The sequence below is a fragment of the Oncorhynchus keta genome, chromosome 7, assembly GCF_023373465.1.
Source record: "Oncorhynchus keta strain PuntledgeMale-10-30-2019 chromosome 7, Oket_V2, whole genome shotgun sequence".
Lineage (NCBI taxonomy): Eukaryota > Metazoa > Chordata > Actinopteri > Salmoniformes > Salmonidae > Oncorhynchus > Oncorhynchus keta.
In genome coordinates this window covers 3868529-3888918 of record NC_068427.1, presented here as the reverse complement: position 1 = coordinate 3888918, position 20390 = coordinate 3868529, and the positions used below count along the sequence as shown (strand labels likewise).

General features: G+C 42.7%; 1 protein-coding gene across 1 annotated transcript in view; it reads left to right on the top strand.

Annotated features, from left to right (window-relative positions):
• The window catches only part of itgbl1 (integrin, beta-like 1), a 132444-nt gene that overhangs the window by 65349 nt on the left and 46705 nt on the right, over nt 1-20390 (top strand). The window contains exon 8 of the mRNA XM_035773088.2: nt 18144-18260. Within this exon, the coding sequence (XP_035628981.1) occupies nt 18144-18260 (117 nt within the window). The remainder of the gene's footprint in view (nt 1-18143; nt 18261-20390) is intronic.

Genomic DNA, 20390 nt, shown 5'->3' with positions numbered 1-20390 from the left:
CTTTGCCACCTTCTCCTCCCTCCTGAATCCCCCCCCCCTCCCTCTCTGCAGATGACCTCGTCAACCATTTTGAAAAGAAGGTCGACGACATCCGATCCTCGTTTGCTAAGTCAAACGACACCGCTGGTTCTGCTCACACTGCCCTACCCTGTGCTCTGACCTCTTTCTCCCCTCTCTCTCCAGATGAAATCTCGCGTCTTGTGACGGCCGGCCGCCCAACAACCTGCCCGCTCGACCCTATCCCCTCCTCTCTTCTCCAGACCATTTCCGGAGACCTTCTCCCTTACCTCACCTCGCTCATCAACTCATCCCTGACCGCTGGCTACGTCCCTTCCGTCTTCAAGAGAGCGAGAGTTGCACCCCTTCTGAAAAAACCTACACTCGATCCCTCCGATGTCAACAACTACAGACCAGTATCCCTTCTTTCTTTTCTCTCCAAAACTCTTGAACGTGCCGTCCTTGGCCAGCTCTCCCGCTATCTCTCAGAATGACCTTCTTGATCCAAATCAGTCAGGTTTCAAGACTAGTCATTCAACTGAGACTGCTCTTCTCTGTATCACGGAGGCGCTCCGCACTGCTAAAGCTAACTCTCTCTCCTCTGCTCTCATCCTTCTAGACCTATCGGCTGCCTTCGATACTGTGAACCATCAGATCCTCCTCTCCACCCTCTCCGAGTTGGGCATCTCTCGGCGCGGCCCACGCTTGATTGCGTCCTACCTGACAGGTCGCTCCTACCAGGTGGCGTGGCGAGAATCTGTCTCCTCACCACGCGCTCTCACCACTGGTGTCCCCAGGGCTCTGTTCTAGGCCCTCTCCTATTCTCGCTATACACCAAGTCACTTGGCTCTGTCATAACCTCACATGGTCTCTCCTATCATTGCTATGCAGACGACACACAATTAATCTTCTCCTTTCCCCCTTCTGATGACCAGGTGGCGAATCGCATCTCTGCATGTCTGGCAGACATATCAGTGTGGATGACGGATCACCACCTCAAGCTGAACCTCGGCAAGACGGAGCTGCTCTTCCTCCCGGGAAGGATTGCCCGTTCCATGATCTCGCCATCACGGTTGACAACTCCATTGTGTCCTCCTCCCAGAGCGCTAAGAACCTTGGCGTGATCCTGGACAACACCCTGTCGTTCTCAACTAACATCAAGGCGGTGGCCCGTTCCTGTAGGTTCATGCTCTACAACATCCGCAGAGTACGACCCTGCCTCACACAGGAAGCGGCGCAGGTCCTAATCCAGGCATTTGTCATCTCCCGTCTGGATTACTGCAACTCGCTGTTGGCTGGGCTCCCTGCCTGTGCCATTAAACCCCTACAACTTATCCAGAACGCCGCAGCCCGTCTGGTGTTCAACCTTCCCAAGTTCTCTCACGTCACCCCGCTCCTCCGCTCTCTCCACTGGCTTCCAGTTGAAGCTCGCATCCGCTACAAGACCATGGTGCTTGCCTACGGAGCTGTGAGGGGAACGGCACCTCAGTACCTCCAGGCTCTGATCAGGCCCTACACCCAAACAAGGGCGCTGCGTTCATCCACCTCTGGCTTGCTCGCCTCCCTACCACTGAGGAAGTACAGTTCCCGCTCAGCCCAGTCAAAACTGTTCGCTGCTCTGGCTTCCCAATGGTGGAACACACTCCCTCACGACGCCAGGACAGCGGAGTCAATCACCACCTTCCGGAGACACCTGAAACCCCACCTCTTTAAGGAATACCTAGGATAGGATAAAGTAATCCTTCTCACCCCCCCCCCCCCTTAAAAGATTTAGATGCACTATTGTAAAGTGGCTGTTCCACTGGATGTCATAAGGTGAATGCACCAATTTGTAAGTCGCTCTGGATAAGAGCGTCTGCTAAATGACTTAAATGTAAATGTAAATATAGGACTCGTTTTACTGTGGATATAGATACTTTTGTACCTGTTTCCTCCAGCATCTTCACAAGGTCCTTTGCTGTTCTTCTGGGATTGATTTGCACTTTTCGCACCAAAGTACGTTCATCTCCAGGAGACAGAACGCGTCTCCTTCCTGAGCGGTATGACGGCTGCATGGTCCCATGGTGTTTATACTTGCATACTATTGTTTGTACAGATGAACGTGGTACCTTCAGGCATTTGGAAATTGCTCCCAAGGATGAACCAGACTTGTGGAGGTCTACAATTTTTTTCTTGAAGTCTTGGCTGATTTCTATTGATTATCCCATGATGTCAAGCAAAGAAGCGCTGAGTTTGAAGGTAAGCCTTGAAATACATCCACAGGTACACTTCCAATTGACTTAGGCTAATTGACATAATTTATCAGACTTTTCTAAAGCCATGACATAATTTTCTGGACTTTTCCAAGCTGTTTAATGGCACAGTCAACTTAGTGTATGTAAACTTCTGACCCACTGAAATTGTGATACAGTGAAATAATCTGTCTGTAAACAATTGTTGGAAAAATTACTTGTGTCATGCACAAAGTAGATGTCCTAACCGACTTTCCAAAACTATAGTTTGTAAACAAGAAATTTGTGGAGTGGTTGAAAAAAATTAGTTTTAATGACTCCAACCTACGTGTATGTAAACTTCCGACTTCAACTGTATGTCTGGAAATAGCTAGCAAGTTAGCTAACTTTAGCCAGTTAGCTTAGGGCTTGACTGCTGTTGTGAGGTCAGAACGCTCGGATCAACTCTACTTCTCGGCCAGAGCGTCCAGTGTGCGCTCTGAACCCTCAGAGAGCGGAATGCTCTCAAAAGGACAATCTGAGAATGCTCTGAATTTACTCACACCCAGAGCACCCTCTGATCGCTCTCTGGCACCCCAGAGGTAATTTACGAATGTTGAGTTCTAGAATCTCATCTCAGTGTTCTAAAATCTCATCTCCTCTCTGTGTTCTGGAAGCTACACAGCTTTTCTGTGTTTTAGAATGGTGTCTTTCTCTCAGTGTTCTGGAAGCTTTCTGACTGACAGTCTCTTTCAACCCCGATACCGTACCATACTTTTCCAGGTCTCCAATATCTACTAATATCTATCTTTTCCTGCACCAAAATATTCAGAATATTTATACAGACAACAATTGCTTTATGTACAGTACCAGTCAAAAGTTTGGACAAACCTACTCATTCAAGGGTTTTCTTTATTTTTTATACTATTTTCTACTTTCTAGAATAATAGTGAAGCCACACACGTGGAAATAACACATATGGAATCATGTAGTAACCAAAAAAGTGTTAAATCAAAATATATTTTATACTTGAGATTATGAAAAATAGCCACCCTTTGCCTTGACAGCTTTTCACACTCTTGGCATTCTCTCAATAAACTTCATGAGGTAATCACCTGGAATGCATTTCAATTAACAGGTGTGCCTTGCAGAATTTCAACAATTTCAACTTATTTGAGACAATCAGTTGTGTTGTGACAAGGTAGGCGTGATGTATATTATGGCAAGTATAGCTCAAATAAGCAAATACAAATGACAGTCCATCCTTACATTAAGACATGAAGGTAAGTCAATCCCGAAAATGTCAAGAACTTTGAAGGTTTCTTCAAGTGCAGTTCCAAAAAACATCACACGCTATGATTAAACTGTCTCTCAAGAGAACCGCCACAGGAAAGGAAGACCCAGAGTTACCTTTGCTGCAGAGGAAAGGGTTCATTAGAGTTACCAGCCTCAAAAATTGCAGCTCAAAGAAATGCTTCATGGAGTTTAAGTAAGAGACACATCTCAACATAAACTGTTCAGAGGAGACTGCGTGAATCAGGCCTTCGTGGTTGAATTTCTGCAATGAAACCACTACTAAAGGACACCAATTAGAAGAAGAGACTTGCTTGGGCCAAGAAACACAAGCAATGGACATTAGACCAGTGGAAATCTGTCCCTTGGTCTAATGAGCCCAAATGTTATGTTTTGGTTTCTACCACTGTTTCTTTGTGAGATGCAGAGTAGGTGAACGGAGGATCTCCACATGTCTGATTCCCATTGTGAAGCATGGTGGAGGAGGTGTGATGGTGTGGGGGTGCTTTGCTGGTGACACTGTCTGGGATTTATTGAGAATTCAAGGCACACTTAACCAGCATGGCTACCACAGTATTCTGCAGCAACATGCCATCCCATCTGGTTTGTGCTTGGTGGGACTATCATTTGTTTTTCAACAGGACAATGACCCAACACACCTCCAGGCTGTGTAAGGGCTATTTCACCAAGAATGACTGTCATGGAGTGCTGCATCACATGACCTGACCTCAACAATCATTCCACCTCAACCCAATTGAAATAATTTGAGATGAGCTGGACCGCTGAGTGAAGGAAAAGCAGCCAACAAGTGCTCAGCACATGTGGGAACTCCTTCAAGACTGTTGGAAAAGCATTCCAGGTGAAGCTGGTTGAGAAAATGCCAATAGTTGTCAAAGCTGTCATCACGACAAAAGGTGGCTACTAAAATCTAAAATACATTTGGATTTGTTTAACACTTTTTGGGTTACCACATGATTCCATATGTGTTATTTCATAGTGTTGATGTCTTCTCTATTATTCTACAAAGTAGAAAATAATTTTAAAAAATAAAGAAAAACCCTTGAATGAGTAGGTGTGTCCAAACTTTTGACTGGTAATGTATCTGTAAATCAGCTTCCTGTATGCATAATTCAATTTTATACACTGTAGAATTAATCATAATAACGTTCAGTTGCTTTCAAAAAACATAATTTTTCACACATCTGCTGTTGTTTAATACATAGTAATGATTGCTTAATTATGTGTGGGATTGTGTCGAGCTGGGTTGATTGATAGAAAGAAGAAAGTCAATTGTTTAAAAAAATGTGCATTTATCAAACATCTTAGTTTTTACCAACAGCTTAGTTTTTACCACGTTCAACTTTTTTCATTCATCTTTTTCACTCCGGACGCTTTATCTGGACATGGTTATACAGGACCTCCACCAGCCGGAAAAGCTAAGTAGTAACATTAACATTATGCCATCTAATTGCAGTCGCTGTACTAATAATATACAGGAGAACTATCACCTTATGGTCACCTTATAGTGAGGACAGCCGTGTTGCAAGCCAAGCTTCAGATGCAATCGTTAGGGAAGGTCAAAGGATGAAACAGTGTCTGTGCCACCAGTAAGTACAAATAGTAGTATACATCTCCCTGCACAGGCCCCACAGCCAGACAATTTTCTCAAGGCAGAAATACCTTCGGCATGCTCAACCGGTGTCGTTCATTCAGCCAACAAAATACAGTTCTCCCCATTAAGCAACGAGTGGAGTCAGAGGCCAATCCTTCTCAGATCGCTCCTCCATCCATTACGGGATCTGACTCGCCGAAGCCTCCCACCGTTAGCTCTGACAAATTGAAAACCCATTGGTGACTCCATTACCCGCAATATTAGACTTAAAAAGAATCATCCAGCGATCATACACTGTTTACCAGGGGGCAGGGCTACCGACATAAAGGCTTATCTGAAGAGGGTGCTGGCTAAGGATAAAACTGGTGAGCATAAAGAGTATAGGGATATTGTTATCCACGTCGGCACCAACGATGTTTAGATGAAACAGTCAGAGGTCACCAAGCGCAACATAGCTTCAGCATGTAATATTGGCTAGACAGATGTGTCAGCATCGGGTAATCGTCTCTGGCCCCCTTCCAGTTAAGGGGAGTGATGAGCTCTATAGCAGAGTCTCACAACTCAGTCGCTGGTTGAAAACTTTTTGAAAACTCTCAATATGAAACTTGTAGATAATTGGCCCTCTTTCTGGGACTCACCCACAAACAGTACCAAGCCTGGCCTGCTGAGTAAATGACTAGCTGGAGGGGTGCTCTCATCTTATCTATCAACATAGACAAGGCTCTAACTCCTCTCCGCAATGAGATAGGGTGCAGGCCAGGCAGCAGGCTGTTAGCCAGCCTGCCAGCTTAGTGGTGACTGCAACTAACACTGTCAGTGTAGTCAGCTCAGCTATCCCCATTGAGACAGTGTCTGTGCCTCGATCGAGGTTGGGCAGAACTAAACATGGTGGTGTTCTCCTTAGAAATCTCACTGGAATAAAGACCTCCTCCATTCCTGTCAATATTAAAAGAGATTATGATATCTCACATCTCAAAATAGGGCTACTTAATGTTAGATCCCTCACTTCCAAGGAAGTCAATGAACTATTCACTGATCATAATCTTGATCTGGTTGGCCTGACTGAAATTTGGCTCAAGCCTGATGAATTGACAATGTTAAATGAGGCCTCTCCTCCTGGTTACACTATTGACCATATCTTCCGTGTATCCTGCAAACGTGGAGGTGTTGCTGACATTTACAACAGCAAATTTAAATGTTCCTCCCAATTTTCCTTCCTCATTGTTTGAGCTTCTAGCCATGAATTCTATGCAGCCTACTCAATCACTTTTCATAGCTACTGTTTACAGGCCTCCTAGGCCTTATACAGCATTCCTCACGGAGTTTCCTGAATTCCTATCGGACCTTGTAGAAATATTCACATTTTTAGTGACTTCAATATACTCATGGAAGTCCACAGACCCACTCCAAAAGGGGGTGTTGTCCAATATGTCTCCGGACCTACTCATTGCCACAGTCATACCCTGGATATAGTTTTGTCCTGTGGAATAAACATTGTGGATCTAAATGTTTTTCCTCATAATCCTAGACTACGATTTATTATGTTTGCAATCACAACAAATCATCTGCTCAGACCCCAACCAAGGATCATTGAAAGCTGTGCTATAAAATCTTGGATTCCTAGATGCTCTTTCACGCTCCCTCCACCTGCCCAAGGACATACAAAAACCGGTTAATCACCTAACTGAGGATCTCAATGTAACCTTGCGTAATACTCTAGATGCAGTCGCACCCCTTAAACAAAACAAAACAAAAAAAAGACAGTCTGTCACTCACCTGGCCTTTCCAAGCCTAGCATGGACAGAGAGGGAGGAGCCAGTGTGTGTGCGTGTGTGTGTGCGTGCAAACATGTATGCCTATATGTATGTGTATGGAGTTTGTGTTTCATTGGCAATTTGGGTATAGCATTAGAAGTTGCATGTGTGTGTTTGTCTTGAATGGCTGAGTGATTAACCAAAAATGTCTCTCTCTCTCCTCACTGACCTTTTCCCTCCTCTGTGTTGATTGAAGGGTTGTGAGTGATCGGCGTGGAAATGCCAGGTGAGAGACAGACCGTCTGTGTGTTTAACGCCACCAGCTTCCCTACTAGGGAAGAGCGGAGGGGGGGCACTGATTGTGTGAATTTAAAGTTGAGGAGAAGAGGATGCCATGTAAAAGTGTCAGGATTGGGGTAAATGTATAGTGAAAAAAAATACAAACGCAATTTCAACAGTTAATTTCAGGAAATTAGTCCATTTAAATAAATAAATTAGGCCCTAATCCATGGATTTCACATCACTGGGCAGTGGTGCAGCCATGGGTCATAGGAGTGCATAGGCCCACCCACTGGGGAGCCAAGCCCGGCCAATCAGAATTAGTTTTTGACCTCCTGAAAGGCCATTAAAGGGTGTGTGGCTGAAAATCAAGTTAAGGGCGAACTACAGTATGTTATGATGTACTTATACAGAAAATAGAGCAGGTTCTGTATGGCTTTTAGCAGTGCATAAATACAATAGCAGGTCCTCACATCATAGGTCTACGGATTTGGCGTCTGGCAAATGGCAGATGGGCTGCATCATTGTTTTTGTTGGGTGAGCTGGTCAAAATTAACGCACACATCACAATAAAACAATGAAAAAGGTGACATAGGCCTTTGGCTGATCAGTGTGCAGCGGCCGTTTGAGCTGAGCAGAGGACACGCAAACTCACATTCAAAGTCAAACATCGGTAAAGATACCTGCTCCGACTCTCAGTTAGTCAGCCAAGATCATGGATGGTAAAAAATAAAAAGGGTTTATACATTAGCTTGGAGCGGCAGGGTAGCCTAGTGGTTAGAGTGTAGAGGCAGCAGGGTAGCCTTGTGGTTAGAGCATTAGACTAGTAACTGAAAGGTTGCAAGTTCAAATCCCTGAGCTGACAAGGTACAAATCTGTCGTTCTGCCCCTGAACAGGCAGTTAACTCACTGTTCCTAGGCCGTCATTGAAAATAAGAATTTGTTCTTAACTGACTTGCCTAGTAAAATAAAAAACTGATAATGGCTTAACACTAGAACCGCCTGGTCTTTCAGCATATAAGAACCCTCTAAAGAACGTGGCCCGGGCGTCTCCTTTAGCATCTGCATCAGATGCATATCAACCTGCAAGGTGCACAAACATGCTTGATAAATAAAATGCTTGATAGTGCATGAACTATTATTGTAAAGGATTAATCGCATGAAGAAATATTCATGGGAATATATCAATTTAAATAAATAACAACAATAGTTATTTGTTTAGATAGAGTCAAGGATATGTTTTGAATCATATATTTTTGTTGCCCTTTTACAATAAAAACATTACAGTGTAATCCATTTTATCAACTTTTATTTCTAGATTTGATTAGTAATAGAGTTATAGTAATTTATTTTGACAAAGTAGACAAAAAAGATGAGAATAATAATAATAATAATAATAATATAACCAGCCAGGTGCGTAGTTTAAATTATTTGAAGTATTCCTAAACAAAAGCACCAGTGCTTGAACAATTGTAAAGTAATAATTGCATAAAGAAATATTTGTGGACATTTATTCAAGATATAAAAACAGTCATTTGTTGATTGAATCAGACACTGTATTGTGCCCTTTATACCCGTGCCTTTACTCATGAGTCAATTGTGTCTTCTCTTTATGCTTAGGGTCCACAATCAGCAGATAGCTTCTGGGCTTTGTGTGAGCATCCCCACAAACAAATCGGTTGCAATGCACTTAGTTGTCATGGATCTTGTTTCGTGTGCACCTGCCAAATTGACATTGTGTCTTATTTTTCCCGAGTGGGAGCTGTGGTGCTTGGGGAATACGGAGAGCAGGACCTGTTGCCTTGGCAGCCTGCTTGGCGGCTGTAGCTTCTTTCTTGGCGTTCATGTGGTCCTCACGAAACTCAGATCCAGTGGGATGCATGGTGCTGAGGATGCAAACACTCTTGTTTTGAATTTCTCCACTGGTACAGTATGTTGTTTAGCGCAGAGGGCAGCAGTTGTTTGTTCACTGTTCCGAGCAGGCTAGTCTTCTTCACAATCAACTTGTCTGGCAGGGAAATTGATGTGAAAAAGTTGTCCATGGTCACATTTCTGCATTTGTATTTGCCCATGTAAGGCTCCACAAGTCTCAAAACCACAGCCTCAGAAAGTCTCTCACCTGCTGGCCTGGTTTCATCTTTACCCCGGATGCGGAAAGCCACTGAGCAAGTACTTGGTTTTGACATTGGTGGCTAACCAAAACTTAACTGAAGTCACATGCACTATTATCAGTTTCTATCTATTGCCCATTTATCCTTTGAACGACAGAATAGCATATTTTCATTTTAAGTTTATTATGTTACTAGTTTTTGCTTAGTAGCCAGAGGAATGCTGCAGCATGAGTGGTCATGTGCTGAATGCAAGGACAGCACAGATAATTTGGAGAAAAAAATGACATTTGGAAAAAGAGCTACACTTCTTGAATTTTGAGCGTTATTTGACAAAGTTAAGTGTCATCGAAACTGCAGAATATGCTCTTTCAGATACTACATAGAAATCACAGAGCCTCCCGAGTGGTACAGTGGTCTAAGGCACTCCATCACGGTGCTAGCTGTGCCACTAGAGATCCTGGTTTGAGTCCATGCTCTGTCGCAGCTGGCCGGGGCAGCACACCATTGGCCCAGCGTCATCTGGATTAGGGGAGGGTTTGGCTGGCAGGAATGTCCTTGTCCCATCGTGCTCTAGCAACTCCTGTGGCGGGCCAGGCACCTACACGGTCGCCAGGTGTAAAGTGTTTCTTCTGACACAAAGGTATGGCTGGCTTCTGGGTTAAGCAGGCATTGTGTCAAGAAGCAATGTGGCTCGGTTGGGTTGTGTTTTGGCGGACCTTCGCCTCTCCCGAGTCCAGTTGCAGCGATGACACAAGATTGTAACTACCAATTGGATACCACGGAATTGGCTCTGAATGAGGATGCGCCCACCTCTTCATGTACAATTTGAGAACTGATAGGCCTAAGATTGTCACACATTTCATTATTGTCAATTTAATCTTGTTTATATTATGTGTGAAATTAGTTTTGTTATAGTTTAGGTGTAAGTTTGATGGGCCGGCTGTGCAGGCTGACTGGCATCCTTTGTTTCCTGCTCATCATCTTTGATAGAGTCAAGGATATATTTAGCATTATTTTAAAGGCCCACTGCAACACGTAGCATGTTTGCCTTTCCTTTACAATACGTTTGATTAGTAATGGAGTTACAGTAAATAAAACAGTCCTGTAACAGCTTCTTTTTACAAAGTAACACAAACTCATCATTACACTATTGTTGTTCTAAATTAAATCAACCTCTTCATCATTCAGTTAGGACTAATTTAAATTGTATTTTGAAGTAATTTACACAATTATTGCCCATCCATTTGTCATTCATTCAGTGGGCTGGTATCATTTGCTATGCTGGATAGAATCAAGGATATTGTCCTGACGTGACTTGCATTAATGTGATCACTGTTATTTATCTTATCAACTAACTATGTTTAATTGTTACTCCATTAAATGAATCATGTAACAATTAACTCATTAGGAATTTGGGGCACCACGGGAAAAGTTGTTTAACGAATTACTATCTCCTGAATTAAACTCCAAAGATATATAGATATTTCTTATTTCAATAACAGTCACTTATTAATTATTACCTCATATCAGTCTCATTCTGAACTTCGTAGAACTCTTGAAACCTAAACAACCCCAGCTTTTCAGATTATTTGGTTTTTCACAAATTGATTTAATTATTTAGTTACTAACATACACACTTACATGAGATAAAAGTCCCTAGTGGACTGACAAGATATGACCGCTTGTTACACACATGGAGAATGAGGGGTAGGTAAAGAGAGGGAGAGACAAAGAGAGACAACACTTGGATACATTTGGAAGGTACCTTCAAAATAATAATAATACTTTGCTCAAGAACCACCTCTCATTTTGGTAATAAATGCAATGTATTTACATGTAGATGTCTTTGTCCGTCGTCCCTCTGAAACCAATCGATCCTGCTATGAGGAAGGGGCTGGATGGGTGTAAGGCTCTGGTTGTCCACCAGAGGTCACAATGTTCTTCTTCTTTGTAGAGCTTCTCTGGTAGTGAAGTGTTTGTCAGAACAGATACTTCAGATGCACCAATGGTTGTCTGAGAAGGGATTCCACCTAATGTCTTTAGTCAAAGTTCAAGACTACTTTACATGCCAGCTGCAGACTGGTAATGCTAAGGTCGAATGAGTTTATCTTCTCGTGTAGAGATTGAGAGTTTCAGAGTTTCAACCATTTGTAACGTTCAGCTCGCACTTCACATCAGCTGGTTTGGTAGTTTCAACCATTTCAACGCGTGAACCACGGTCTCACGTCTTTTGGTCTCAATGGTTGATTATTCAGGGTTCAGCTCCCGAGCACTTTACACGCCAGTAGTAACCCGGCAATGTACTGTTCTCACCATTTTCAGCCGTGTAGCCACCACTCCAAGCTATTTGCTGCTGATAAGTAGGCATAACATAAACGTATCACTACGCTATTGTCGTTCTATATTAAATCAACATCTCCACCATCCTTATAATTCAGTTAGGCCTAACAAGAAGAAGCACAGAGTGACATCAGAGAATATGCTGAGACAGGTAGACAGCACAACTGCGAGGCACACAAAAAAGTGAGTTGGCGATGAGCGCAGTGATATGGTTTGGTGTGGATAAAATGCCAGGACCTAACTCTTGTCTGCAGTATTTATTCTGTTTTTGACTCAGATCTTGACAAACAAGGAGTTTCTCTTCAGGGTCCCTGGGATCCCATTGTTAACATCTGGACTCATTCTCTATTTTTTATGTATTTTTTATTGTTGTGTTTTTCATAGTGGCTTTATGCTTCACCACACACACCAGGGGTAAAAAAAAAAAGATCCGGCTCACACAAACACACACAGCGAGAGAGCGGGCCTCTGTTTCTGCTTGGCGAGCAGAGAGAGCGAGAGATGCCCCCCCCACCCCTCCTCCCGCCAAGTAGGCCTATTTACAAGTCAGATTTCCCTAGCATTGCAAAGTTCGGGAAGACAGGAGAGTGAGAAAAGTTTTCAAGCTGTCTGAAGAAAGCTTGAAGTTTGAGGCTTGATGTGAGGAAGGTCCTACGTGGCAGATAGGAGGTTGGGGGCGTTAATGGAATACTTTAGCCCGACTTGTTTCCCATTCGCACCACAGGACCACTGTGATGTGGCACCGAGGACGATTTCACAGGATTTGTCATGTTTTGTGTGAAGTCGGCTATAGGCCTGTCACAATACGGCATGAAAGAAAGATTTAAGAGAATTTTTAAATCGTTGGAGATTTGGAGGCAGCTAACCTGGCTTTAACCTATTTCAGCTCTGAAGTCGGAAGATAGTTGATGCTGTGACTGTGACAAGATAATGAGCCTCTCAGTAGGTGAAACTGGCTGCTGTCATTACGACATCATCATAACATCATTAGAATGTCATTGAAACCAGGAATGGGTTGATATGACGTTATTACAACTGGTTTTGCCAGCTGGGTATTTCTATTGTTGTTGTTTGTTATTTGTGGTTATTTTGAATAGTTTTCTGTGTTTAAGTCCACTGACAAACCATGGAGCTGGTTTGCACTTGGGTCCACTCTGGCTCCTTAGTGTCACAGTTGATATCTGTGTTGTGTGATGTAGAGTGCCTGTGGGCGATTGACTATGTTTAGGCCTCACTGGTCTGTCCACTGCATCTTCAAACAGGGACAAACCGAGTTCGACTGCCCCCCATTCACTTGTTGCTGTAGTGAAGGTGTTATGTACACACACACACATAAACACACACAAACTCAGGAAGACAACAAACACTTGGAAAGTTGGTTAGTGTAGAGGGTAAACAATTGACACACACAAACCAGACACACCCCTCTCAGGCGCAGGTAACCATGACGACCACAGACATAATTGATAAGACAGGGGTGTATGAGGCCAGTGAGGATGACTGGGGAGGTTGTCAGAGCCACTGCCTGCAGGTTACTCTGTCTAATTACAGAGTGGTGTGTGTGTGTGCCAAATGACACCTGTTGGTCATTTCAAGACAGGACTGATTCTATGTCAAATAATACAGTACATATTAAACTGCCAATTCAAAGCAAGTTCATTGACTATTTTCAAACCTATTCACACTTCACCTACCAATTTCTAACGGTATTTGTTACGATAGTTGCTTTAAAGGAGAAACATGTAGCATTTCATCCATACATGTGATTTTTTTTCATGGTTTTTTGAAGGACACTGCTTAGAATTGGCTAAAATGGCTTTCTCCTGCTTCTTACCTTATTTAGAATCCAAAAAACAGTTGCAACGACGTGAAGAAGTTTTGTATTGCTAATATGTTTGTTATTGTTGTCAACTTTGCAAAAGAGAACCAATCATAATTCAGGAAGTTGTCCACACAACAACAGCCGGATAGGCTGGTAAAAATGCTAATTGGCAGTGAAAATATGTCACGCTTTGTTCATAAATGTAATTTTTACTCTCGTGGATTTTAATTTTTTTTTGCTACTGTGATAACATGCGTCTTGGTGAGAGGTGTAGGAGTCAGGCGCAGGAGAGCAGGGATGTCTGAGAAGCGTGTTTAATAATATAGTCCACCAATACGAAACGGCACAGACAAAAATCCCAAAATTACGCTCTCGAATACTCAGAAACTCGTGCAAACACACGGAGGAACAAACACAGTTCCGACACTTTACATACACGTGCGTAATAGCGAAAAAACAACAAACATCAAACACAATCGAGCGCAATACACACAAGTCTAATCCTGCACGAATTACAGCAGGTAACAGGTGCCCAATATACCCACAGAAATCAAAGCAATTGAAAACCAGGTGTGAAAAGGAACACAGACTGTTCGAGCGCCGAGCGCCGCCCGAACAGGGAGAGTTCGAGTTACCTTCGGTAGAAGTCGTGACAGCTACAGATCTTAATTTGATCACCCTGACGCAGAAAAACTTTCCTGCAAAGCAGAAAACGACAAAACTTAAGTGTATTTAAGGTTTAAAAAGGCTTGTAAATGTTTGTAATTTCCACGTTGAAAATGTAGACTTGATTTTCGTAAAATGTAAAAAAAACAAAAAAAATAACTTAAAAAAAAACTATAATCCACATTTCCTGTTGCTGCAGGATTCTTTTTCATGTGGTAGGAAACTCAGGAAACTGGCTCAAATTACGATTCTACAGTACTACTGGTATGTAATTGACATTTGGCACTAGCTGGAAGTGGAATTGTCACTTCTAGCTTCTCTTTACCTGCAAGTAAGCCTTGCCCATGCACCTAACAGCATGTCTATTTTGAAGAATGGAACTTGGATGCATACACATGCCTCTCCTGCATACACTATTCATTTTATTGGTAACAGAGAGATGGACACATCCCAAACTCTAGTGGAACACATTTTGGTCATTTAGCAGATGCTCTTATACAGGTTAAGTGCCTTGCACAATGGCACATCAACATATTTTTCACCTTTGGGATTAAGACCTACAACCTTTCTGCTTCTGGTCCAATGCTCTTAACAGCTAGGCTACCTGTCACCCTTAACCACTAGGCTAACCGAACACACATAGTCATTTAGCAGAAAATCTTATCCAGAGAAGATTTTCAGGAGCAATTAGTGTTACGTGCCTTGTTTTATATAGACTTTATCAGTTTATTAGGTCCACAATTCTAGGAGCAGGTCGAGGCCACCTTTACCTCTAGAACAGCCTGAATTCTTCAGGCCTGGTTACAAGGTGTCAGAAACGTTCCACAGGGATGTTGGTCCATGCTGATGCAATGGCATCAAGCAGTAGCTGCAGATTGGACTGCGACACATTAATGCTGCAAACAGCCGGTTCCATCTCATCCAAAAGAGGCTCTATTGGGTCGAGGTCTGGGGACTGCACATTCCACTCAAATATACTGAACTCGCTGTCATGTTCCAGGCAATGTTTTTCCACTTCACAATTGTCCAGTGCTGGTGATCGGGTGCCCACTGGAGCCGATTCTTCGTCTTTTTAGCTAATAGGAGTGGAAACCGGTTTAGTCGTCTGCTGCAATAGTCCATCCGTGACAAGGATCAACGAGTTGTGAGTTCCGAGATGCCCGTTACTTGTCTGTTTGCCTTCCGCCTGTTAGCTTGCACAATTCTTGCCATTCTCCCTTGACCTCTCCCCTCAACGAGCTGTTTTCGCCCACAAGACAGCCACTGGATCCAACGCACCTGGCACCGAAGATCATACCAAGCTCTAAGTCGCTTGTTTGGCCCATTCTAATTTTAAATCGAACAGTAACTGAATGCCACGATGCCTGTCTGCCTGCTTTATATAGGGCCACTTGACTCACTGTCTGTAGGAACAATCCATTTTCGTGAACGGGGTGGTGTACCTAATTTCACAACATGTGGCTGGAACAATACTGTGAAATTGTACAAATTATGATAATGCCCTTTTAGTGTAATAAGAGCTATTTGAAAAGATCGCCTGAAATTTCAGCCTGTTTTGTTGGGATAGAATTTTGGCCTGCCTGGTGCCATCAAATTAAATTAAATTAAATTAAACTTCTCAAGACTACGGTGGGCACTGTATTAACTGGTAATTACTTATTTTAGGTGTGTAGGTCACAGTCTTTCTCGTGTATCTATGGAAGTTATACATTTTGAACCGCCTGCTCAATAGGAATCCAATAGCAGTAGCGAGTCGACTAGACAAGCAGCTTGCTAAGGACCACACTTTGACATGACGTGGCAAAGAGGAGACAAAATGGATTGTAATGACGCAGCTGACCACTCGATTGAGCCAGAGACACGTTTATTCGACAGATAAGCCTGAGTGTCCTAGGAATATCTAGTCTTTTGTGTTCTGACCAATAAAACAGTGGGACATAAACATATTATCAGTAAAGAACTCATTTTGTGTGGAAGTCCCCCCCAAAAAATGTTCTTCGGAGACAGACATTAAAAGCACAGTGAAATCAATCGCATCTCCCCTTGTTCTATACACTGAGTATACCAAGCATTAGGAACACCTTCCTAATATTGAGACACAGTCCATCATTAATTTAAGACATGAAGGTCAGTCATTACGTAACATTTCAAGAACTTTTCAAGTTTATTCAAGTGCAGTCGCAAAAACCGTCAAGTGCTATGATGAAACTGGCTCTCATGAGGACAGCCACAGGAAAGGAAGACCCAAAGAGATACCTCTGCTGCAGAGGAAAAGTTCATTAGAGTTACCAGCCTCAGAAATTGCAGCCCAAAGAAATGCTTCACTTCTCAACTTTAACTGTTCAGAGGACACTGCCTAAATCTGGCCATCATGGTCGAAATGCTGCAAAGAAACCACTACTAAAGGACACCAATAAGAATATAAAGACTTGCTTGGGCCAAAAAACACAAGCAATGAACATTACACTCATGGAAATCTGTCCTTTGGTGAGATGAGTCTAAATTCGAGATATTTGTTTCCAACCACCGTGTCTTTGTGAGACTCAGATTAGGTGAATGGATGATCTCTGCCCGTGAAGCATGGAGAAGGAGGTGTGATGGTGTGGGGGTGCTTTGCTGGTGACACTGCCAGTGATTTATTTAGAATTCAAGGCACACTTAACCAGCATGGCTACCACAGCATTCGGAAGCAATACGCCACACCATACCATCTGGTTTGCACTTAGTTCCACTATCATTTGTTTTTCATCAGGACAATGACCCAACACATCTCCAGGCTGTGTAAGGGCTATTTGACCATGAAGGAGAGTGATGGAGTGCTGTGTCAGATGAGCCTCCACAATCACCTGACCTCAACCCAATTGAGATGGTTTGGGATGAGTTTTACTGCAGAAAAAGCTGTAACAACATTTATTTTGGTGGATGGGCCAATAAATATACATATATATTATTAAAAATATTGCTTTCTTGCTGGATTGATGAATATAGCCATAGCAAACCAGTGCAAAACTGCTGTCAACTCTATATTAATAGACCAATAAGAAAGAGATTTTTCAACTCTGCCAATAACAGCGAGTTTTTAGTTACCCCCTGCCCACTCAGACCAGCAAAACAATCACAGTAAGGTACTCAGTTGTTACCCAGATATTATTTGACATCGAGATAAAAACGGCTGCATTGGCCCTTCAAGCGCTAATGCTTACATTTTTAGCAAAATCTACGAATGAATGTCTAAATTTAACCGTTGAGGATAGTTTTGGTTTCACTTTTGCGCAGTTTGACTGACAGCTGGCGGATGGCGACACACTCCGTAATTAAAAGGGCAATGCACTCCGCAATCTCTGAAACCTGCAGTTATGACAACTCTCCGTTTGCTTTGGCAGTTGCTTTGGTTAGACAGCACTTTGTACTGGGATTGTCTCTGTTGCCGTTTTCACTCTCCTCCTTTTAAACACCTCGTGTGTGTATTTATTAATGCACATGATAGTATACCGAAGTCAAATGTTTTGAAAAGGAAAACGTTGTGCCACGAAAATGATCGTTTCCTATTGTGCAAGTAGTCCCTCCCCGTTTCGTTATGTGATAGAAACTGTAAAACAGATTATTTCCATTTACCCTCAAAATGTTGTCATATTATGTTTCAGTGTAAAATGTAATTGTTGTTACGTGAATGATTCAATGGTCATTAAAAAGGCAATTGAAAGCAGACTAGAATTCAAATCTCCTAAAACTGACCAATTTACAACCTAATTTGGAAGAATATATTGCTCCCTTAGGTACAGTATGCACATACTTTAAGAACCAATATTAGGTGCATTTGGCTGCCGAAACCTGAAGATTCCCTTCTGTCAGCAGGATCTCACCCTTCTGTATTTGAGGATGTCACTTCACTGAATCTACCTTTAACAATACAACATGCGGTGGCAAATAAACATTTTCTGATAATTGTTGTTGAAAAACTGTATTTTACAAGTCATAATGTTGTTACATGAGAATAACACTGCCACCTTTACACCTGCATTCTTACCTGTGTGCACCTGTGTACTACCTGTGTTCCAGGTCTGTGTCAATGTGGCCAGTGTACCTGCCATCCCCCAGGGGACACTCGTGTGCATGGGAGGAACTGTGAGTGTGATGACCGCCAGTGTGAGGACATCAGCGGGGAGATATGTGGAGGTGAGGGTACACACACACACACACACACACACACACACACACACACACACACACACACACACACACACACACACACACACACACACACACACACACACACACACACACACACACACACACACCCTCCCAGGCGCAGGCAGCCATGACAACCACAGAGATTATCTCGATAAGGCAGGGGTGTTATACACGTACTGTATGTGTAATTGTGTATGGTCCATTGTACTTAGTCGTGGAAGTTGCATGTGTGTGCCTCTTGAATGGCTGAGTGATTAGCTGATACTTCCTGATACCACATGCAAACCTCTCTCTCTTTCTCTCAATGAGAAATGTCAACCGCCAATGAAACATTAGAACAGGACCTTTGAGCCAGTCATATCTGCTAAAGCTACCATGAGGAGTGTTTAACTAAGGTGGTCTATGCGCTCGCAGGAGGAGGGAGCGAGGCGATCGATTCAACATGGCATTAGCCTGATGTCAACAACGTCGCTAAGCGGATGCAATCATGCTGTCCTTCTTAACATTAGAAAAGCCATTCTAACAGTCAAATAAATATGTTTTATATATGTTATCGGAAAGATAATAATTTGTTTGTGTTTATGAAGGTAACATTATAATATAAACATATACAGTGGCAAGAAAAAGTATGTGAACCCTTTGGAATGACCTGGATTTCAGCATAAATTGGTCATCAAATTTGTTCTGATCTTCGTCTAAGTCACAGCAATAGACAAACATAGTGTGCTTAAACTAAAAACGCACACATTATTGTATTTTTCTTGTCTACATTCACAGTGTAGGTTGGAAAATGCATGTGAACCCCTAGGCTAATGACTTCTCCAAAAGCTAATTGGAGTCAGGAGTCAGCTAACCTGGAGTCCAATCAATGAGATGAGATTGGAGATGTTGGTTAGAGCTGCCTTGCCCTATTAAAAACACTCAGAAAATCAGTTTGCTTTTCACAAGAATCATTGGCTAATGTGAACCATGCCTCGAACAAAAAAGATCTCAGAAGACCAAAGATTAAGAATTGTTTACTTGCATAAAGCTGAAAGGGGTTACAAAAGTATCTCTAAAAGCCTTGATGTTCATCAGTCCATGGTAAGACAAATTGTCTATATATGTATAAATTTCAGCACTGTTGCTACTCTCCCTTGGAGTAGCCTTCCTGCAAAGATGACTGCAAGAGCACAGCACAGAATGCTCAATGAGGTTGAGAAGAATCCTAGCGTCAGCTAAAGGCTTACAGAAATCTCTGGAACGTGCTAACATCTCTGACTAGTCTACGATACGTAAAACACTAATCAAGAATGGTGTTCATGGTAGCACACCATGGAAGAAGCCACTGCTGTGCAAAAAAAACATGGCTACACGTCAGAAGTTTGCATAAGTGCACTTGGATGTTCCACAGCCTACTGGTAAAATATTCTGTGGACAAATGAAACTACAGTTCGGTTTTTTCAAAAGAACACACAACACTTAGTGTGGAGAAAAAGAGGCACAGCACACCAACATCAAAACCTCATCCCAACTGTATAGTATGGTGGAGGGAGCATCATGGTTTGGGTCTGCTTTGCTGCCTCGGGGCCTGGACAGCTTACTATCATCGACAGAAAAATGAATTCCCAAGTTCATCAAGACATTTTGCAGGAGAATGTTAGGCTATCTGTCCGCCAATTGAAGCATAACAGAAGTTGGGTGATGCAACAGGACAATGACCAAAAACACAGAAGTAAACCAACAACAGAATGACTTCAACAGAAGAAAATACGCCTTCTGGAGTGGCCCAGTCAGAATCCTGACCTCAACCCCATTGAGATGCTGTGTCATGACCTCAAGAGAGCAGTTGACACCAGACATCCCAAGAATATTGCTGAACTGAAACAGTTTTGCAAAGAGGAATGGTCCAAAATTCATCCCGACTGTTGTGCAGGTCTGATCCGCAACTCCAGAAAATGTTTGGTTGAGGTTATTGCTGCTGAAGGAGGGTCAACTTGTTATTAAATCCAATGCTTACACGGTGTGTTCAATAACGACATGAAAACGTATCATTGTCTGTGTGTTATTAGTTTAAGCAGACTGTGTTTTGTCTATTGTTGTGAGCTAGACAAAGATCAGATCCAATTTTATGAC